The sequence below is a fragment of the Musca domestica genome, unplaced genomic scaffold (genome assembly GCF_030504385.1).
Source record: "Musca domestica strain aabys unplaced genomic scaffold, Musca_domestica.polishedcontigs.V.1.1 90, whole genome shotgun sequence".
NCBI lineage: Eukaryota > Metazoa > Arthropoda > Insecta > Diptera > Muscidae > Musca > Musca domestica.
In genome coordinates, this window is record NW_026712436.1 from 782,998 (window position 1) to 807,234 (window position 24,237).

The following is a 24,237-nucleotide window of genomic DNA, read 5'->3' on the forward strand; positions in this document are numbered from 1 at the left end:
CTTGACGTCGGGCTACGCTACCAGTATCACGGGTACGGTACGCGATGGTACGAAACACAAAAGATTTATTCACATTTAAATGCTGGAGTTCTGTAACGATAGCCACTTGTGGTTTTCCAGCCAAATATTAAGAAATCACAATATTACGCTTGAATTCCATCACGAATAACTCTGGAATAATTTTAACAGCTGTCGGACGAGTGTCATTGAAATGACAGCAGTCTGAAGTTGGTTGCTGTTTTTTTTTAATCTCGCGCTGTACATAGCATTAAGGGTATATTATATTATATTAGGTCATTCCGTTTGAAGCTAATTAAAATAATAATTTTAGACCGAACAAAGTATTAATATATATTCTTGATCAAAATGCAATTTAGTCATGTCCGTCTTTAAGTTCGCCTATCCGTCTGTTGTAATCACGCTAGAGTCAAAAGTAGTAAAGATAGGAAGCTAAAATTTTGCCCCCTACAAAGAAAGTCCTAAGAAACCTAGGGTTTAAAACCGTTTTTTCGATGAGGCACGTTTTGGCCGTATCAAATGATAGCCATATGGCTGAGGGTATAACTAGCCATATGGCTGAGGGTATAACTAGCCATATGGCTGAGGGTATAAAAATGTGACCGCTAAGTCAGATTTCACTACCGATGATACTATAAGTGACATGAATTTTCTCAGTGTGACAGTAATGCTGACGCACACTTACAGTCGCTGTAAGCTATGCAACAAAAGTAAATACAACAATAACTGTAAAAACAACAATAACTGACAACAACTAATGCTCAAACATTAATACAACAACAACAATGGACATACATACACATACTACCCCACCCGTGGGCTGGTGAATGCATTTTTTTCGCTTCTGCGAATATTTGTGTCCTTTTTTCCTAATTGTCTGAATGTTTTATTTTTCATGAATTTATGCTTTGGTTTTCTTGTTTTTTTTTTTAGAAAAAAGAGGTAAGTAAAGAAGTATATAAAATGAGCCTTAAGTTCGGTCTGACCGACCTTTAAATACCCGTTACCGAAATTATAAGCCTGAAAACATCCTTTTTCAAGGATTACCGATGTCCGTATTTGGCTTTTGCTTTCCTTCAAGGTACTATTTTCTTTCGCCAATATAAAAGGAGGTAGTTCTATGGAGGAAAGCGACCGCATATAAAATTTCGTGAGAATTGGACCATAAATGCAACCTGATTACAAATTTGCTTGGACAGAAGGAAATTTTGATCGGTGTAATCGATTTCTATTTCGTAGTTTTGCATTTCTTAATTAAAGACCAAGAATAAGAAAACAAAGTAAAAAGCGGTAAGTTCGGCCGGGCCAAACTTTGAATACCCTCCATCATTTGGAACAAATTTGGAAATTTTCAAAAAATTAAAACCCGTTAAAAATTCTCTCTCTGTTAAAAATGCCGAATATAGCCTTTATATTGGGGTCTACACGAAGACTTGGACCTGCATAGGCAAATTTTATCATAAGCCTTTACAATATTTAAATACGAAACTTGAAAAAAAGTGAGTGAATAATGTGGCTAAAACCATCAAAATACCGAATATAGGCAGGTACCGTTATATCGAGGCTATACGAAGGCCTCGACAATTTTCTGTTTCAAGCTGTAGTACCAGTTAGGAACTTGAAATAGGAAATTTTAAACGATTTCGCAGAATATTGTACCCAAAAACGTCAAAATACCGAATATAGGGTGGTACTGATGTATGGACCTATACGAAGACCTCGACCTGCATTGACAATTTTTTGTCACAGGCTGTAATACCAATTACGAATCCTAAATACGAAATTTCAAACAATTTCGGTTATTATTATACCTAAAATCGTCAAAATGCCGAATATAGGGAGGTACTGATATATGCGGCTTATACGAAGACCTGGACCTGCAAAGACAAAATTCTTATTCTTCTTCTTATTATTATTATACCTAAAATCGTCAAAATGCCGAATATAGGGAGGTACTGATATATACGGCCTATACGAAGACCTGGACCTGCAAAGACAAAATTCGATCATAGACTGTAGTTCCCATTACGAACTCTAAATACGAAATTTGAAACAACTCTGTTTAAAAATGTCGCCAAAATCATCAAAATACTGAATATTTGGAGGTACCATTACAGGATGAGATAAAAAAACTGCAACAAAGTTAAACGCCACAATTTTTATATATATTTTTTTAATTTTATTGAATGAAAGCATAAAATTTCGGAAAAAGCATCATATTTTAGAATAAGTTTAGATTTGTTCGAATTGGCCACCTTTGGCTCGAATTATGGCCTTCAAACGGCCAATGAAACCGTCACACGCTGCCCGAATGTTGCCCTACGGTATTTTCGCCCATTCCCGGCGAAGCGCTTACTTGAGGTGATCGACACTTTGGTATTTTTTTAGTGCCAACCTGTTATGGAGGCCCACACAATCATCATGCCCGGCGCTTGAGTTCTGGTGGCCAACCGAAGGTGCACATTTTCAGCTGACCTCTTTGACAAGTAAACAAGATCATTTTGTTTGTTTACAAACTGCTGGACAACGAATATTTTCTCATCGGAGAAATCCAAATTCGGCCAAGCGAAGCAACTCTTTAGGTCAATTTTCTTTCTGTTGAGGTGTAAGTTCTTGCACTTTCTGGAATATCAATGGCTTTACACCGAGTTCATTTTTTAATATTTGCTAAATAGAATATTGCGATATGTTCAGCTCACGAGCCATTTTTCGGCCACTGCGACGCGGGTTTCGATCAAGTCGCTTCTTTACTTTTCGAACTATTTCTGCTAATGTTGCTGTTTTCTTCGGTCCACTTCCTTGACGTCGGACTACGCTACCAGTACCACGGTAACGAGCGATGGTACGAGACACAAAAGATTTATTCACATTTAAATGCTGGAGTGCTCTAACGATAGCCACTTGTGGTTTTCCAGCCAAATATAAAGAAATCACACTATCACGCTTTAATTCCATCACGAATATTTTTTTTTTTGTAAAATTCTCACCAAAATGCTTTTGTACGCTTGTAAACAATATAATGAGCTGACACTGGAAAATTTTTAACAGCTGTCGGACGAGTGGCTTAAAATTGACAGCAGTCTGAAATTGGTTGTAGTTTTTTCATCTCACCCTGTATTTATTCTGTAAGGTCTAACATAAGTATATGGGGGAGTTACAGACGGAATGACAAAGTTAATATACCCTCCATAGAATGGTGGAGAGTATAAGAAATAGAGTATAAACCAGTAAAGAAAGTCTTAAAGTCGGGCGGGCCCGACTATATGATACCCTACACCACTTTGCTAATTTAGTAGAGCTTCGCATAACGATTAAAAGTTTTTATGGGAGAACTCAATCATACACGCTATGATTATAATTATAATTTAAAGTTCACAGGACTAAATATGCCGAAGCATTTGTATCTTCTAAATTCGGACTTGTATTGCCCATTTGGTGCACAATTAATTTGAAATCGGATAATGATATATATGGGAGCTATATCCAAATCGGAACCGATCTCGATAAAATTTAGCAAATGTATTTCTGAGCTGTATTTGATATATTCCCTGAATATCGTTGTTACGGAGTGCTGTGGGTAACAAAAATAACAAATCGCATGAACAGTATATATGGGAGCTATAGCTATATCTGACCCGATCTTCACCAAATTTGATATTTTAGCTTCTAAACTCAATTCGGTCGTAAGTTCCAAATTCCATCCCATTTGGACAAATATTAGACGTTTGGTGCACAATTAAAAGTAAATCGGACGAAGTTATGTATGGGAGCTATATTCAAATCAGAACCGATCTCGATAAAATTTAGCAAATGTATTTCTGAGCTGTATTTGATATGTTTCCCCCAAATATTGTTGTTACAGAGTGCATATTACGGCTGCGGAGGACTAAAATAACAAATCGGATGAACAATATATATTGGAGCTATAGCTATATGTGAACCGATTTCGATCAAATTTGAAAAACTTATTTTCAGGCCTAATTTGGTTGTATGTGCAAAATTCCATACTATTCGGGGTGATATTACACATTTGGTGCACAATAAAAGGCAAATCGGACGAAGATATTTATGGGAGCTATATATAAATTTTGACCGATTATCTCCAATTTCAATAGGGCCAAACAAATGATTTGTGTAAAATTTCATCTGGATAGGGCAATAAATGCGAACTGTACTTTGTTTACAAAAATACATGGACAGACAGACGGACGGACATGCATAAATCGACTCAGAATGTGATTCTATGCAGATGATCAAAAGGAACTATGGGTCCATCTCGTTTTTTTTTGCCTGTTACAAACAAATGCACAACACCATAATACCCTGACCACCTTGTGGTGTAGGGTATAAAAATAGAAGAGAACCAACCAATAAAAACGCGGAACATGTCACCAGCATCCATTGTACTGTATCTGGTTGAGTTATCAATTCTTACCTTTTGAGTACTTACATGTTTTGATTCGTAGGATTAATCCCTTCCGCTCAGAATTCATCCAATAAAAATAATTTGTAGTTTTAATATTTAGACGTGTAACTCATGGTGTGACAAAATTAATATACCTTCCATCTTATTCTGGATGCTATACGAAACCCTTCAGACACACACACATACACACACCTCAACATTCCTTATGCTATAGCTATTTAGATGGGAATGAATAACAACGGAATTCCAAATTCATCACAGTGGGATTCAATTGGCAAACATTACTTTTCTGTGGAGATTTAAAAGTCGCGGGAAACAAAGATTTCTAGCGAATATTTCTTCCGTATGGAAAGAAAGTTTACTTTTTTTCAAAAGACGATGAGTTAACTAAAAAGTTCGTCTAAAATGTCTATAAAAAATATTGCCATAATTTAACCTCCCACTTATCAATGTGCTAGAATCAGCCCCAGGCCAAATTAACTTGCTGCCCAACTTTGGTTAGATTTACATTTTTTTATTCCCCGTTCCCCTCTGTGTCGTCTGTCTATTGTTTTGGTGTTTTATTTGCAATACCATTTCGGCTACCATATGATTCCTGTTCAGCCAAAATGACTGCCAGTTAAACTGAAATCACACACACACGCAGACACACCTCAAAACCAACTCCTTTTTGGCTGAGCTCAAACGAAACGGAAACAGACAATTGTTAAGCTCAGGCAACAATGAATTGAAAACATAAAACACCCAACCTGTCTATGTCCAGACAACAGGCCGACATCCAGACAGTCTGTGATTTGTATCCACTGGATTCAGTGGTTTCGAATATGTCAACATATTGAAATTTTGTGGTATATCTAAGAGCTTCTTTTTTTTCGCATAATAATTCATGGTCAGATTAGGCTAAACGAATAGGTCAGGTGGCAGGAGAAAGAGATTATGGTAGCCTATACAATTACAATACCTACAATTGTTGCAAGTAGTTTCACAATTTCAATATGTAATGGGGAAATTGAAAATATTGTAAGTAGAATTTCTAAGGGATAGAACTGATTTTGTATACCCTACAGCACTATGTGCTGGGGGTATTATAAGTTTGATTGGGCCAAAAATTATGTAACACCTCGAAATATTGATTTCCCACATAGAAAAGTATATATGGATCTTCCTATCTCGCCGAGCTGAGTCTATCCAGCTAAGTATGTCCATCTTAATTTTTAATCACTCTACAGGTCGCAATTATTACCTTCACGAAATTTAGAATGGGGGTGAGGCTATGTCCAGAATATAAGCCTATTGCTTTTATGATCGCATAATATTTAGGGGTTGAAATGAACCAAGAACTGAAACATTTCCTGATTTTGCAGGCGTTCTACAGGTCGCAATTATAGACCAATCGAAGCGGAAGTTAACATGGGGCTAGAGATTAGGGCTAGGCAGAAGTCCTCCAATTTTGATGGTAATCGGGTAGTATTTAGTGGGTGAAAGAAGACCATAACATAACATATTTTTAATCCCGACGAAATCACAAATAGACGATCAAATGGTTCGAAAAGTAAAGAAGCGACTTGATCGAAACCTGCGTCGGAGTGGCCGAAAATGGCTAGTGAGCTGAACATATCGCAATATTCCATTCGGCAAATATTGAAAAATGAGCTCGGGGTAAAGCCAATGAAATTCCAAAAAAGTGCAAGAACTTACACCGCAACAGAAAAAAACCAGTAAAGAAAGTCTTAAAGTCGGGCGGGCTGACTTTCCTCATTTAGTAGAGCTCCGCATAACTATTAAAAGTTTTTATGGGAGAATTCAATCATACGCGCTATGATTATAATTTAAACTTAAGCCGAAGTATTTGTATCTTTTAAATTCGGACTTGTGTTGCCCATTTGGTGCACAAATAATTTAAAATCGGATAAAAATATATATATGGGAGCTATATCCAAATCTGAACCGATCTCGATAAAATTTGGCAAAGATATTTCTGAGCTGTATTTGGTATATTTCCCCAAATATTGTTGTTGCAGAGTGCATATTACGGCTGCGGAGGACAAAAATAACAAATCGGATGAACAATATATATTCATACATATTTTCAGGTCTAATTTGGGTGTATATGCAAAATTCCATAAAATTCGGGCTAATATTACACGTTTTGTGCACAATAAAAGATAAATCGGACGAAGATATATATGGGAGCTATATCTAAATTTTGACCGATTATCTCCACTTTCAATAGAAAGTGATCTGTGCAAAATTTCATGTGGATCGGACAATAAATGCTACCTGTACTTTGTTTACAAAAATACATGGACAGACGGACGGACATGCATAAATCGACTTAGAATGTGATTCTATGCAGATCATCAAAGGAAACTATGGGTCTATCTCGTTTCCTTTTGCCTGTTACAAACAAGTGCACAAAGACATAATACCCTGACCACCTTGTGGTGTAGGGTATAAATAGACTCAAAAGAGCTAAAGAGTTGCTTCGCTTGGCCGAAAGTGTGAACTGCCGAATTTGGTTTTCTCCGATGAGAAAACATTCGTTGTCCAGCAGTTTGTAAACAAACAAAGTGATCGTGTTTACTTGCCAAAGAGGTCAGCTGAAAATGTGAACCTTCGGTTGGCCACCAGAACTCAAGCGCCGGCCATGGTGATGTTGTGGGCCGCCATAACAGCCGATGGCATCAGAATAAATGACCATTATTATCGCGAAAATATTCTGTAGGGTGTATTAAAGCCTTGGGCACGCAAACGCAAACATTTTGGCCGCAGACCTTGGACATTCCAACAAGACTCAGCTCCATCGCACTCAGCACGCGCCACCCAAGAATGATTACAAAACGAGGTTCCACCAAATTTTCTGGTTACCAATCCGTTGGACTATTGTGTCTGGAGCAGTTTGGAAAGCAGGGTTGGCACTAAAAAATACCAAAGTGTCGATCACCTCAAGCAAGCGCTTCGCCGGGAATGGTCGAAAATACCGCAGAACAACATTCGGTCAGCGTGTGACGGTTTCATTGGCCGTTTGAAGGTTATAATTCGAGCCGAAGGTGGACCTCGAACAAATCTAAACTTATTCTAAAATTTGATGCTATTTTCGACATCTTTTGATTTCATTCAATAAAATTAAAAAAAATGTACCAATTATGGCGTTTGACTTTGTTGCAGTTTTTTTATCTCACCCTGAATGTAGGAGCTATATCCAAATCTGAATCTTTGACTGAGGTATTTCGGAGCTCTATAAGATATCTGGTATCAAATAGCTTTGTTGTCAAATGCATATTAGGAACTAAAGACCAAATCGGATGAAACAAATTTGATTTACTTACTTCCAGGCTAAATTCGGTCAGATGTACTAAATTTCAGGACTTTTGGGCAGATATTGGTCATTTGGTGCACAATTTACCTGAAATCGGTTGAATATATATGGGAGGCATATCCAAATCTGTAGCGATCTTGATAAAATTTGGCAGAGGTATTTCTGGGCTGTATCTGATATCTGGTACCAAATATCATTGTTGTCGAATGCATATTACGAATGTGAGGGACACCAAATCGGATGAAACATATATATATATAGCAGTAGTTATATCTGAACCGATTTTCACCAAATTTGATGTACCAAAATCCAGGACTTTTGCATATAAGTTCGCCATTTGGTGCACAATTAAGATGAAATCGGATTAAGGATATATATTGGATCTATATCCAAATCTTAACCGATCTTGATAAAATTTGGCAGAGGTATATCTGGATTGTATCTGATATCTGGTACCAAATATCAATGTCGTAGAATGCATATTACGAATGTGACGGACTTAGAGACCAAATCGGATGAAACATATATGTGGGAGATATGGCTATATCTGAACCGATTTTCACTAAATTGAATGTACTTGCTTCTAGACTGAATTCGGTTGGATGTACCAAAATTCAGGTCATTTGGACAGATATTGGCCATTTGCTGCACAATTAACCCCAAATCGGTTGAAGATATATATGGGAGCTATATCCAAATCTGAACTGATTATCACCCATTTCAATAGGATTCGTCCTTGGGCCAAATAAATATTGCTTGGAAAATTTCATCCCAATCGGATAATAAATGAGACCTGAATTTTGTTCAAAAGAATACATCGACAGACGGACGGACTGACATGCATTCAGAAAGTGATTCTATAAATATCCTCAAAAGTAACTATGGGTCTATCTCGCTTCCTTCTCCATGTTACAAATAAATGCATTAAGACAGAATACCCTTACCACCATGTGGTGAAGGGTATACAAACAATTTCCAGCATTTTACCTTATAACTAACTCAAAATTTAAAAATTCATTCTTTCAATTTTATTCGCAACTGTTCACATACTTGTCCACATGGCCATAGGTACCAAGAAAATTTGGATGTCATTCAATGAAATGCCTTTCGTCTGGTCTGCTGTTGCATCTTTCAATGTAGACAGCTTGACGCTGTTCAAGTGTAGTGCAAAAAATAGTTTCTATCTTTTTGTTGTTGTTGTTGTTGTTCATTCTTTTAAAAATGCAATAGTGCCCCTCTAGACTGACTTGCCGTACCGCGAACACCCCTCATCCTGTCAACGAACATCTGAACTATGTACAATCACACAATTTTATGTAGTGTGACAAATGTGTTGCCAGTTTTTATTTTTAGTAGCCACTGCGACCATTACAAAGCAAATAGGAAAAGAAAAAAAAGATGCGCAATGGTTTCTGTATCATGTCTGAGCAATATTTAACCCTACAAAGATGGACAGGGTAAAAATGGTAGTTCTAGGATATATGTATATTTAAATGATGAGAGATATTGTCAAAATAATATAAGGGAGTATAGGGCTAAGATATGTTCGTTTTTTTTAGGAGAGCGCAGTGGAAAATTTCGAAAAGCTCTTCCCTTAATAAATTCACAATTATGGCCTGAACCTCTGGTTTAATGGAATAACTTTAAACTGACTAAAGATTTCATGATATCCCCCGCCCCCATCCAGTTCAATTATGATTATTAAACTAGGGAGCTGTGTATAAAGTCCTTAGTTGTGTATATATATTTTTACGAAAAAAATACAGGGTGAGATAAAAAAAACTACAACAGAGTCAAACGGAATAATTTTTACATTTTTTTAAAATTCATTGAATGAAAGCAAAAACTGTCGGAAATTGCATCAAATTTTAGAATAAGTTTATATTTGTTTGAATTGGTCACCTTTGGTACGAATTATGGTCTTCAAACGGCCAATGAAAACGTCACACGCTGTCCGAATGTTGCTTTACGGTATTTTAGCCCATCCCCGGCGAAGCGCTTGCTTGAGGGGATCGACACTTTGGTATTTTTTAGTGCCAACCTTGCTTTTCAAAATAACCCAGACAAAATAGTCCAACGGATTGGTATCCGGAGATTTTTGGAAGCGAGGAACTTCATTTTGCAGCTATTCTTGGGTGGCGCGTGCTGAGTGCGATGGTGCTGAGTCGTTTTGGAATGTCCGAGGTCTGCGGGCAAAATGTTTGCCCAATGCTTTAATACACCCTCCAGAATATTTTCGCGATTACATTCGGCATTTATTCTGATGTCACGATCGATTAATACGAGCGGAGAGCAACCATCGGCTGTTATGGCGGCCCACACCATCACCACGGCCGGCGCTTGAGTTCTGGTGGCCAACCGAAGGTGCACTTTTTCAGCTGACCTGTTTGGAAACCTCTTTGGCTGGACAACGAATGTTTTCTCACTGGAGAAAACCAAATTCGGCAGTTCACCACTTTCGGCACTTTTTGGAATTTCAATAGCTTTAACGCGAACTCATTTTTTTTTTAATATTTGCCGAATGGAATATTGCGATATGTTCAGTTCATGAGCCATTTTTCGGCCACTGCGACGCGGGTTTCGATCAAGTCGCTTTTTTACTTTTCGAACCATTTCTGCTAATGTTGCTATTTCCTTCCTTCCTTCCTTCCTTGAGTTGCAAATGTGAGTCTCTAATCCTAATATCATATAAGGTGAGGAATACGAAATGTTAGAATAGAAGTAGATCGCCAAAAAGTCAAGCTCGAATATAACTTCAGCCACTTTGGTTAATTTCAGTGGTGTTCTCAAAAACCAAAACCTGTGGCAACAAGGTTTACAAGAAATCCATTCATAGAATCGTGATTGCTATTCTGAACAGTAACTGATTACCAATGTAAAAGTGTAAAATAAAATGTAACTTTTTAACAAAAATATATGTATTTTTTTCGAATAACTCATTATTTTGTCTAAAATTTAAACTTAATACATTAAACTTAAAATATTAACATATAATATATTACAGTATATATGTTCTACATAGTTCTAAAGAGTTTCTCTTTGAATGGACTTGGCAGACTTTCTATGAGGGATGTAGGATTGGCCGAAACGGTTACCAATTCATCGCAACTCAACCAACCCAAATATAATAAATGCTGAAATAGAAAATGTAACACCTTAATTAAACTCTGTTTCATTTTTATGTACTACCATATGTTTCCTTACCTCATATGTCTTTTCCATTTTCAAACGTAAACTGTAGACTTTGGTCTCATCATCCTCATCGTTAGTTTTCATTTTCTTCAACGACTTCTTTTTTGAATTTTCCACAACAGCATCTTCGAGTTTTTCTCGCGCTTTACATTTTTCCAATACGAAAAGTTCCGAATCATTTTGCATTACAAATATGTTGGGATTACGAGGATCGAGTAGGATATTCTGGATGCAATGATATTCCGAATTAACCACAAATCGATCCACATCGGAGCATGTGAAACACATCTCTTCTAAATCGTATTCAAATATTTTACCATCAGCAAATGCAGCTACCAATCGTGGCTGTTCGGGATGTATACTGAGCGCAGTGGTGGCCGCTGTATATCTTGGTAGGTTCAGCAGATGTTTAAAGTGTTTTCCCTTATGAATCGACCACACGGCAATTGAACGATCGCTACTGGCAGCAGCAATATATGAACCACACACAGATACGGTGAATAATTTTATGGAATCCTTAATGTGTTTGCTGGTATCAATAGACTCCACAAAATCTAAAGGCGGTGTACTAGAGATATTCAGATCTCCAGCATTGACATTCGAAAGCATGGCAAATATCATGATATTTTTACTTTCCCGATTGACCACAATCAGACGCATCGAATCTGCGGTGAATTGTACATGCGATGCTGGCTCCATTTGTTCGGGTAGATCTTTAACTCTAATCAGCTTAGTATCACATTTCTTTTGGTCGTCATCGCTTGAGGAGCCAGCCACAAAATGAAACAAACGTATTTCCGTGTGTGTCGAATAACATAGCCAACGTCCATTGGGTGAAAGGGTGGAGCAGACAATTCGTTCCTCATTTCGGCTTTTAAATTCTAAAAGTTTGTCAGGTACTGTATCGAGGGCCAAGAGTTTTGATGTTGATGATTCACTGCTCTCTTGGCCCAACTCTTGCTTGCCATTTGTTGATCCCATACGCCATATCTCCAATGAGTGAGCATAACGTAGAAGCAAAAGACGTTCAATGGGTGAAACTGTTACACAGGGTTGCTAGAAATACAGAAATTTTGTTAACAATCATGATAACAGTTATAATAATAATGCTCCTATATACATTTGATATTCTGAACACATGTGGTCTATTCTAGAACTGTAAGAATGTAAACTACATTATAGCGGCAACCAATTTATCGAAAAAAATGCGAAACTAGTAGATTCTTCCACATTCTGGAACAGAGCCATGATGTTTTAAAAATGTTTCTTTCTTACCTGCAAAAACGGTCCATATTTCTGTATTGTCGACCTAGTTTTAGTTGCCGATGATACACCCAAAAAGCCATCCACACCACCGGAATAAATATTCTCCTGGGCACATATCAAAGCCTTGACATCATGATCATGTACACGACGTTGCAAAAACTTCACCCATCTATAGAACATCATAATGTCACGTTTAATTTGAGTCTTGGCATAGATTCGTATAGTAGGCTCTATGCCAGCACAAAACAATTTATCCTCCTCCTCATTGATGGCAACTGCCAAAACATCAGCATTTAGGGCTTGATGTGTCTCAATTCGCGAAGCCGTTTTGCCATCCCAAATACTAACATGTCCACGCGAATCACCAGATATTATAGTGAAATCTTGAAGAACTTGTATAGACCAAACAATGGTTTCCTTTCCCGATGACATCTTGGTTACATTCATTTTGTGTATGGCATGCCCTGTTCTGGTGTCCCAAATACGTATGGCTCCCATAGAGCCGGTAACTAAAAAGTTACCTGTTGCATCAAAACGACAGCACAACACGCGGCCTTCCTGTCTATCGAACAAAGCTTTGTACTGGAATTGATTGTCCTCAATGTTGAAGATATTTATGTAGCCCTCTTCCGTACCAATGGCTATTTCGTTGCCCTCACGATTTACATCTATACACCAGATGGCATTTCCTGTAACATGTTGCTTAATACGAGGCTGCAGCGTTTGTAAGTTCCACTCCACCAACTGTCCGTTGAGACCAGCACTGAACAGGCGCTCCCCAGCCCATGCCAAACCTTCAACTGAATTTTGTGGACTTTTTGGAATGGTACGTTCCAAACAAGGCGCATGTCGTACATCCCAGATTTCAATTGAGCCATCATTCCTAAAATTTTAGGAAAATATCAATACAACTAAGGAGGGAAGTAAATTATCAATACTACCTTGACACAGCCAATTTCTTCCAAATAGTATTGTAGGCCATACATTGTATGGAACGTGGTTGCAAATTATAGAATCGCACATTGTGTATGTGTGTCCGACCCTTCTGCGGATTTTCACATTCGCTCGCCCGTCTCATTTTCATTGCAAAATATTTTGAAAAGTTTAAATTTTAAACAAACTTCAGAAACGAATTATATTCTATCCGCAGCGAACAGCAAGTCAAAACACGTGTGTGTTGTTTACGAAAAGCGGGGGAACGATGAAATGTCAAATTTGTTACATGGAAGCGATTATAAGGCGAACCTCTTATAATGACGTGCATCGGCAAATTTGGTCTATGTGACGCAGTCGGTTAGACAAATGAAAAAGAAAAGCAATTTTTTGAATCAAAATTTTAAAATAAATAAAAAAATAATATTTTAAAAATCAAAGATTTGAAACAACTTAAATTGCAGACGCGCGTTAATAATATTAACCAGATTTCCATGGAGTTGAAAGATTGAACACTTAGGATTATATTTTTGTGAGAACATCCAGGCATATCATTCATCTTTCGCGCTATTTGACACATTTTAGAAATGAACAAAAATATCAAATAAAGGTAACAACTTGTTGCCTATAATTTTGAATAATTCTGACGGGAAGCGGGCATAGCCTCAAGGCTGAATTTCTGTAGTTTTTCGAAGCTATTCTACCTCCTTATTGTACCATGAACTACCATGCATGGTAGAAGAGTACAGGTAGATGCATCAACGCTTGGGAACATTGACATGTCATTTTTTTATTTTTCAAAAATAAATAAAAATATGTATATGTTTTCCTATACGACTCCATACAAAGGTTGTTATGATAAGATTTTTAACATTTTTTTTATTCAAAAATTTTACATCCAAAATTGGTTTGACAGTTTATAGTCCCAGCAGAAGCATCTGGTAGAAGCATCAACACTTGAGAACATGTTCACAATTTTTTAGTTTTCTATTTTTAATAAGTATGTTTTTATAAGTTTTCTTATACGATGCAAATCAGAGTTTGTTATGATATGCATTTTTTAATAATTTTTACAAATTTGAATGTTTATTCATTAAAAAGTGTCAATTTAAAAATTGGTTTGACAGTTCATTGTCCCAGCAGCTGTGTCAATAAAAGAATATAGGTAGACGCATCGACGCAGCTGCTGGGACAATGAACTGTCAAGCCAATTTTTGGAATTAAAATTGTTGAATGAAAAATTATTTAAGTTTGTAAAAATTGTTGAGAAATGCATATCGTATAAGAAAACATATAAAAATCTACTTATATTTGAAAAGAAATTTAAAAATTTTTGATATATCAATGCTCCCAAGCGTTGATGCACCCATGGTACAATAAATTCAAGGTAGGGCAGAACTACCATATGATTTAAATTTTTTTATTTTTCTGGCTTAATATGTCAACTTCATTTGCTTATGTGTGTGTCTTCTTTTCAATAATAAAAAATTGTTCAGAAAATATTCAAATTCGGGTGTTTTCAAAATGCTTATTGCAACGAATGCATCGACAAAATCTACAGTTTTTGTCGCGAAATAAACCATAAGAGATATATAGAACATGATATTGAAAAGAAAGTTTGACCATTCATTCAGTTTTCGCGGTTTTAAATTATTTATTCAAAATCAATGCAACAAGTTGTTTGCTTTTTTATTGTTTTGATAGCAATTCTGACATTACAAGCCAAACAGGTTAGTCATTAAGCTCGTCTCGAAAGAGAAAACAAACATTTAATGGAATTGAGTTTTTTTCTTTGTTTACATTTATGCTATGTGATTTTTTTTTTTTTTTTTTTGAATCGGTAATTGGTTACGCCGTCAAGACGAGGTTGGTACGATACCCTAAGTATGCATGTACCATTGCTTTGTATTCGATTGTTATGTGATTTTCAGGCGATTTTTGCTTGTTGTTATTTTATACAGCGTTCATATAAAAATTTTTACAATGCTTAAACAACGTTCGCACATGGTATGTTAATTTACAAGGTAGGGCATATAAATCACTTGAATACAATTTTTTCTTATGATAGTCGTGTAATGCCAATACATACTGTTCTTGTATGTATTGTTTTGCATAACATTCCAAATAAATTTTAAAATTTTTTTGAAATTAAAATTCAATTTTACAGCTACTTCAGAAAATAGACTTTTTTTGTATTTTAGGATGAAAAAGTACTAAAGTGAGAATACTTAAAACGCTTTTTGAATGGCTTAAGTCATCGGCTGGCTTCTTCGTAAATGCCAGTCAAAAAGTCGTTTAATGTATTCTCGCCTTTTGTCAAATTAGAAACTCGGTATTCATCTCATTAAAATATTGTAAAAAAAGGTCAAATGAACAAAACAAGTTGTTGCATTTGCTGTCAGTAAATTTGAAGTTACAAGACTCTAGCGTCAGAGTTGTATTTCCAAATATTTAATCTGCCCTACCTTGTAATTATATTATGTTTAAATATAAAATCTCTACCCGGGTTAACCCTGATTATTGACCGATCACAATAAATTTGACTGTGGAAAACATACATACAATTTCTTGTGATTGGTCAATTATCTTGGTTAACAAGCGCTATTAATGGTGATGGCAAACCTAAATAGCAAACTTAACGTATATTCTCTATCAAGGTCCATTGAACAGGTCGTGTAAGTAGAAACGAAAAGCATCATTCACAATGCCATCTATTTAACAATACTGGCGCTATCAGTTGGCCTTAACAAATTACCATAGTCAACCTAAAACTCCTTTGTCCCTCTACGAAGAAGCCAGCCAATGACTTATCCCAGTCAAAAAAGCTCTTTATATACTTCCACCTTAAAGGTTAAGGTGAGAGTACATAAAATACTTTTTCTTTCGAAAAGACCAAAAGAGCTAGCCGATGACTTAAGGGCTAAGTACATAAGAATCTTAAAGTCATGGCTAGGCATATTTTGTGACATTTCACAAAGGGATTACAGAGCCGCACTAAAATACAGCCGTCGTTTTCCATTATAATTTGACATTAATATGCCTAGCCATGACTTCAAGCTTCTTATGTACTTAGCCCTTTAAGCCCGTCAAAAACGCTTTTTATCTATTCTCACGCATTTTTACTTGCTTAAGTTGTCGGCTGTCTTCTTCGTAAAAGAGCAAAAGAATTTTAGGTTGACTTAGTTCAATTTCGCCCTATAACCTGTTCATTAACAAAGAAGCCAGCCGAAACTGTAATCTTTAGCGTTGAAGCTGTATTCTCGTTAATACAAATCGCAACTCCCATAACAAAAAGTTGATTCTGGCTGGGCCTTGATGACGACAAAGTACGCATAATGAAACGCCGCCCTTATTTAGTACCACTTGGTGCATTGTCGGCGACGAGAAAATTTGTCCGCTTTGTTGTCTGCACCCTAGTCATTTCGGCTTCTCTCAAATTGACGCATCAAAAGGGGATTTCTACGAAAAATTTAATAATTTATTAATAAAAACTAAAGAAATCTCATTTAAAACAAGTGAAAAGGCTTCAGTAGTCATTACTTTACACGGTTTAAGTGAAATATTGACAGAAGGTATGTTTTTTTAAGTGAAAATATCAATTGAAAATTTGCTGCAACATAGGTTCTAAGTTTTTTTCTTCTTTGTTTTCTCTTCTCTCTACCTTTTACACCATTGTGTGTGTGTATGCCTGTTTTTATGCCATCACGCCAAATTTCCACCAAACCAAATTAATGAATGAATGTCAAGTAGAAGGAGAAGAAAGAACAAGTAAACAAAAAGTAGGGAAGGAAAAAAGACGGAACCACACACATTTCACATTTCTTGTTTACGGGTCGTTTGCAATAGAAGAAAAGTACATTAAAGTGCGTTCATCGTTCCCTGCGTTTCTGTGTGTATATATTTAAGTATATGTACAAACGTAGAGTGAATTACTAATATTTGGTACAACCGATGAAAATCATGGCCGACATGGACGCCGTACACTTGGGTTTGGACGAGAACGAAGCCGACATTGCTGAGGAACTACAACATTTCGATGATTCATTTGATACACGTAGCGAAGCGTCCGAGTCGGACTCTTCCTCGGATTCTCAACCCAGTATTAGTTCCATGGGTTCGGAAAATTCGAACGAATCGAAAACAAAACGTAAAACAAAAACTAAGAAACTTGACAAATCGTCCAAGTCCACTCCGGACCAAAAGGCAGCTAAGCGTTCTGTATCACCGGCCAAGGATACTGCCGTAAATGGTAAAAGTCCTTCTAAAAAGCGAAAGGATAGCGGCAGTAAATCTGCTGAGCAGTCCAAGGATTTTATTGGTCCAATTAAACCTGACTCTATTGAAAGTGCTTCCAAGAAATCTCGCAAAAAGTCTATTGACGCTGGACCAAATACATCAACGAATAGTGCCAACGTTAGTGGCAGTGTCAAAAGTGATGCAAGTGATGATGAGTGTACTAACAAGCCCAAGGCCTCTGCGTACGATAGTGATTCTGAATCGGAAAATTCAGACTCGGCAGCAAATATAAAGCGTAATGGCCGCAAAACATCATCCAAAAACTCGACACCAGAAAAAAGAACTTCATCATCCAGATCTGGTGCAAAAGGCGTTTCCTCTTATGATTATAAGACTAAACTGAACTATCTATTTCGCGATACACGTTTCTTTTTGATAAAATCAAACAATGCGGATAATGTTACGCTGTCTAAGACGAAAAATGTTTGGGCCACTTTACCGCAAAACGATTCAAATTTGACACAGGCCTTTAAAGAGTCACGTAATGTTCTGTTAATTTTCTCCGTCAATGAAAGTGGTAAGTTGGTAATTGTTTTGTTTGCTTGTTAATTAAGGATCATCTCTTTATTTGTTTACTTGCATTAAACTTATAGTAAATATAGGATTAATAGAAAATTTAAGCATCAGCTAATACTATTTATATATATAAATTTATATTGCCGTCTGCGTATTGGATATGAAATTATATATTTCATTTATTTATTATGGTGACGACAATCTTTCATTTTTATGGTTAGAATATCATTTTTAAAGTCAACATGACAAACAATCGTCTCAACTCCAATTAGTTGCGTATTGATTAAAATATGCAAAACGTCTGTCCAAATTTGGTATCGGTTAAACCTACCACTGTCACTCCAGAAAATTGTTGACCTCTTACAAAGCGATAGGCCGGTCTGTGGTAAACTATGCGGCTCCGGTGTGGTCGGCCAACGTTATATTCAGTCCTGCCAGAATGCCGCCTTTAGAACCGCATCAGAGTGCCTCCTCATAACACCTGTCGACCACCTACATGAGGAGGTGAAGGTTTTACCGGTGCGACAGCATAATAAAATGCTGCCAATGCAATACCCGAAGGAGTGTTACAGACAGAGCCAACCGAATCACCATCTGGTGGATAGGCAACCCCCGCCCAGACACGTAAGGAAAGACCTTCATGATCTAGAGAGAGGGAGAGGTACATAGGTATAAGAGAGATCCTCTAGAACAACAAGCCTATCAAGCGGGACTGAATATTATTCACTCTAACGCGGTCTCAAAGGTCATGGAAGAATAAAGCGTGAATACTGTACTAGGAGACCATCCCCCTCCCATCGAAGCTGAAGAGCGAGAGCTGCCCTAATAAAATCGTGTAGTTTTGGCTCAGTTAGGATCCGGATGGTGTAGCCGCCTCAATTCTTTTTGGGGCCGAATTGACAGCGATGTGCAGAACATCTGCCCGGCATGTGGCACAGATCCACCTGACACACTGCACCAAACCTACTCACCTAACTCCAGTGTCGTTGTGGACCCAACCCGTACAGGTTGCACCCTTTTTGAAAATTTTCATTTCATTTCATTTACCTTACAAAGAAATATAAATAAGCCCACAGGGCCCATAACTTATATTATCTATCTACAATACCCTAACATAATACAAATTCAATGATTAATTCAAACTTAACAAATAACATATTAAACCTAATAATTTATCTTAATAATTCACGAGAAGCTCGAACCCTACACCATTCACCATCACCAACTAAACAATAGTCTAGTAGAGCAGTGAAAAAGTGTAGCAGAAACGAGCTAAAAATAAGAGATAACTATTTTATTACTCACAAAACAGAGTATAAATAGTAACTCACATTATACCCTACAAATAAAATTAAGAAGATAATATAGTGGCTCCCCAGCCCAAACAAAAAGAAAAGCAAAAAGAAAAACCCATAATAAACCGACGCAACCACTACAAAAACATAGCCTACATATTAAGGCGAAGGTATTCAATTACTTTAACCCTAAACAGATAATTGGTATGGGCAAAAGTACGTAAGGCCAAAGGAAGCTGATTCCACAATCTCACCGCCCTAACCACAAATGATCTCTCACCAATGGAGGACGAAAACCTTGGACACAACAATGGAGGATTTCGAGATGATCTACAAAACACAAAGTTGTCACGAAGAGGCGAGTCAAAATTGCACATAACACTGTAATGAAATTGAAGAATACGAAGATCAACGTAGCTGCTAAATGGCAATCCCAGGAGATCATTAACAAAACAAGAAACATGATCACCACGACGCAAGCCATACACATAACGAACAATCGAATTTACCGCCCTACGGATACGTTGCATTTGAGAAGAAGTAGTACCAGAGACTACCTCTAGACAATAATTTACCTGCGATAGCAGCAAGGATACAACCACTCTCTTCCTAACATGACAAGGCAAATAAGCATTAAGACAATACAGCCTCCGCAGCTGAAACCTTATGCGACAAAGCAAGGAATCAATGTGTCTCTTAAAGTCCAACTTCCGATCAATTATAACACCAAGACATTTCATTTCATCAACAAATTTCACTAACACAGAACCCACAGTAATATTAAGAGAACCACCATTACCATGATCATTGAACAGCATAGCTTTAGTTTTATTCCAATTGATCATAAGGCCATTTAGCGAAATCCACGACGAAAGAGACAAAACAATAGAATTAACCAACCCTTCCAACCCAGCAATATCAGCCTCTCTGAAGAAAACATGAATATCATCTGCATACAAAAACAGACAACACCTGTCATCAACAACTGAGTGCACAATGTCATTAATGAACATAATAAATAACAACGGTCCCAGTACATAACCTTGCGGGACTCCACATTGGACAAACTTCAGACGAAAAACCCAAATGAACAACAAACTGAGACCTACCTTCCAAATATGAAGCCATTAAACGACACGCAGAAGATGAAAAACCAAACTTAAACCTCAGCTTGTCAAGTAAAAGGGAATGGTTTATCGAATCAAAAGCCTTTGACAAGTCAAGGCCCAATAATAACCCAACATCAGATGAATTAAATACATCTCTAATCATGTCAGTAAGATATAATAAGTGCGTGGTCGTACTACATCGTCGCCGAAAACCAAACTGAGAACTACTCAATAGCCTACGATCATCAAGGAAGTCAACAATCGCTTCTTTAATAATATGCTCAACGACTTTTGACATAGCAGGTAGAATGCTAATGGGATTCGGCAAATCAAATGATTCACCAGTTTTCGGCACAGGAACAATTCGTGCAACCTTCCACGCCCGAGGAAAAGTAGATGTCATAAAAATCGAGTTAACAAAATGCAGGAAATGACAGGGAATGTATGGAAATATAAGTTTAAAAAACTTTACTGGCACGCCATCAACCCCCACAGCTCCCGACTTAACTTTATTTAATGACCTTACAACATCAGAATAAAATATGCAATAAAACCGAAAAACATCATCTCCCACATGACCCTCACTATAAAGAGACTGACCACGCTCACCCACAAAACCAGGATTCCCACCGGAAAAATAATGATTAGCAGCATTGACATCAATTGGTGGAGCTTCATTATCACTACCCAAAACACCAAACGACTTTAGAGATTTCCACAGCTGATTATTATTCATACGACCAAAGAAATCATTATAGTACTTACGCCTCTCATTCCTCATCACAGCCTTACAACGATTCCTATACATACAATATATTATTCTATTACCCTCCATAGGTCGGTTGCGCCACTCAAAGTACGCAAGATCTCTAAACAGCCGTGCCGATTTTACCACATCAGATTCCAACCATGCATCATTCCTGGGGTTGACCTTACGAACAGAAACAGGAACGAAAGACAATAGCGCGTTAAACAACAAATCAAATAGTGAAAGTTGACAATTCACATCAGAAGTGGAATATAAGGGGTTGAAGTCAAAATCAGATATGAAATTTAAAATGCCCAACCAATCCGCTCGGCCAAAGTTACGATACTCAATAAATCTCAAACAGATAGCACTATTTTTTAATTTGTAGTATTAGCCAGAAAGGGATTACATCAAAATGAATTTAACTTTTTCACAATTCTTCCACCTATTCCAAAACTTTAAAGTTTCAACTAAAAAAATGTACCTAGAATATCAGTGAACATATTTGTAGACATGGAAAATTTCAAAACCGCAAAGAAACTTTAAAATTTTCGACTTTTAAAACTTTTTACCCATTTAAAGTTAATTGCTTTATTTTTTAGGAAGCAAATTCGTTCTATAAAGTTGTTTATTTAACTTTTTGATCGATTAGGTATTCGTGGACATGAAAAAAAAAGAGAATATTAAAACTGGTGATTCCCCTGATGAAGTCACTAAAACAGTAACAAAACACAGGAAAAACAGCAGTGATTTTTGTTGTTTTATTTGTTGCAACAAAAACGTAATAAAACTTGGGCAAAACTGAAAACCAAAGAGTTTTAGGCGTTTTGCATTATGGATCTGGTAGGGGTACATGGGTAACTGAGCTTAATTCTTTTAGGGCATTAAATTCTTAAATTCTAAGTGCCTTAATCGATTTCTTCTGCTCCAAAATATGTCATAAAAGCACTATTCTACATACCATGATTTCTATTTTTTTGTGTTTTTTTCTGACTCGATTATAATTATGTTTATAATACTTCTTAAAGTTCATCCAAAAATATGCAATATTTTTTTAATATGTCTTTCCCATTTCTTTCTTTTTGCTTGCAGGTAAATTCGCTGGCTTCGCTCGTATGAGTGCTCCCTCGAATCGTGAAATTCCACAGCCAGACTGGGTATTACCATCAAGCATTTCAGCAAAAGCACTGGGTGGCGTAATTGAAATTGATTGGATTTGCCGTAAGGAACTGTCGTTCAATTGTACATCACATTTGTACAATTCATGGAACGAAGGTAAACCGGTGAAAATTGGACGAGATGGACAAGAAATTGAACCCAAGGTGGGTGCAGAGTTATGTCGGCTATTTCCGGAAGATGAAAAAGTGGAATTAACACCCATATTGCGCAAATCTAAAGCCACGGCAAAAATGATGAGAGAAAAAGGCATACGAATGGTGTATAAGGCACCGAAAAGTTTATCATCGCGAGGAGGCGGTGGTGGACGCATCAATCATTTTCGTTCTGGTGGCGGCGGTGACCGTAATCGGGATGGCGGTGGTCCCATGCGCCATAAGAGATTCGGCAGTTCACATCGTACTTATAAAATGCCATACCATCCCGGTGGCGGCGGCTACAAAAGAGGTGGTTCTCCCTATAGAGGAGGGCCAGGTGGCGGAGCCGGTGGTAACGGACAAACAAGAGCCGGTGGTGGTGATGCCGGCCTACCACCTTGGGATCGTTATATAACACCAACAGCTGCTGCTGAAGCATACTTGGTAGATTATATGCGAACAATGCACGGTCAGCTGCCACCACTGCCATTTGTTCCGCCTTTTGGTCAAATGCCACCACCAACACCAGGTGGAACAGCTGTTCCACCCCCAGGTTTACCAGCTTCCATGTACGAATTTCCTCCTCCAAGCAGATACTATGATGGGCCACCACTACCCGACTATCCGCCTCCGCAACCAGCACGTCCACCACCACCCGGCTACGACAAGAGTGGTCCATCGTTTGAAGACTTTGCAGCCTGGAAACATGCCGGTCTACCCACAGGATCACTGCCACCAGGATTTCCTCCCAGCGCTCCCGGTGTTACAAGTACAGCTGCCGCTGGCACAACCAGTACAACAACCAGCAGCACAGCAGGTGGTCCACCAAACACAACGTATCGTATCAATCGCAACAACGATATGAACAATGCCAATGTGAATCGTGCGCGCGATCGCCCAGGTCGGGGTAATGACTATCATCACCGTGGCGGTGGTAATGTAGGCGGTTCTTCACGTGCACCTGGCGGTGGTGCTGACCGTGATCGTGGTAATATCCGCAGTGGGGGTGTCAGTGAACGCAGTAGTGGTCGATATAGCCGGGGAAGTCGTCGTTAAGTGTAACGCGGAATAAAAGTAAAAAAAGATTTAAAAAAAGAGAAAAATCCGCAAAGTAATGGTTTTACCAACTAAAAAATATTAATTTTAAATCGGTTAATAACGGTAATCTAATGAGACAAATACACCCCTTCTGCGCAAACCTTCCGGTCTACAAACACTTCAGCAGATCACACCACACAACTCTAATTAGTGATTGTAATTTACTTAAAACATTCAACAGAAAAAAATCAACAGAATCCCTAAAGTTTACAAAATATTCTCAACATTTGAAAAGTGCATAGAAATCGAAATATTTTTTATTCTATTGCCCTCAGAAAGAGAGAGAGAGAAGGAAATGCTAAACCTCAACACAACAAAAGAATAATAATGAAACAAAACAAAATATTTAACAGTGTGAAAGAAAAAGTTCTTGAAAAAATATTAAGAAACTTATTTTTAGTATTTAACTTTATTTAGTTCTTTCCTACATCATTTAGAACTTTTAAGAATTACGAAATGAAAAATATATATATATTTAAAAAAAAAGATAAAAGAAAAAATAAAAACAAAATCATGAAGAACTTTTTATTGCAATATCCAGAAGAAAACATGAAAAGTTGGAGAGCGACTTGTGTTGTTGTTGTTGTTGTTGTTACTTAAAAAGAGACTGACCACATCGAGATGAATGATATCCTTGGGATGTCATTTTCCACATAAGAGACGTTTATTGTTTTGCACTCTCCTCCTTACACCCCACCAAAGAAAACG

The 24,237-nt window shown here is 37.3% G+C and overlaps 2 protein-coding genes across 3 annotated transcripts; one reads left to right on the forward strand and one right to left on the reverse strand.

The window, feature by feature from the left end:
• Positions 1–10,659: 10,659 nt before the first annotated feature.
• On the reverse strand, positions 10,660–13,480 carry LOC101887615 (U3 small nucleolar RNA-associated protein 4 homolog). The gene is made up of 4 exons (XM_005179016.4): positions 13,163–13,480; positions 12,231–13,104; positions 10,968–12,011; positions 10,660–10,897 (listed from the first exon to the last, which is right to left on the reverse strand). The coding sequence occupies exons 1-4, from the start codon at positions 13,303–13,305 to the stop codon at positions 10,778–10,780; spliced, it is 2,181 nt and encodes a 726-aa protein (XP_005179073.2). The 5' UTR covers positions 13,306–13,480; the 3' UTR covers positions 10,660–10,777.
• A 3,074-nt stretch (positions 13,481–16,554) lies between these two features.
• On the forward strand, positions 16,555–24,040 carry LOC101897901 (YTH domain-containing protein 1). Of its 2 annotated transcripts, none has more exons than XM_020035220.2 (3): positions 16,555–16,726; positions 16,902–17,967; positions 22,211–24,040. In XM_020035220.2, exons 2-3 carry the CDS (start codon positions 17,106–17,108, stop codon positions 23,485–23,487), a joined length of 2,139 nt encoding a protein of 712 aa, XP_019890779.1. In that variant the 5' UTR covers positions 16,555–16,726; positions 16,902–17,105; the 3' UTR covers positions 23,488–24,040. The 2 variants fall into 2 exon arrangements, with proteins under 2 accessions (XP_019890779.1, XP_005179046.1); XM_005178989.4 differs by having other exon boundaries at positions 16,905–17,967.
• Positions 24,041–24,237: the final 197 nt, after the last annotated feature.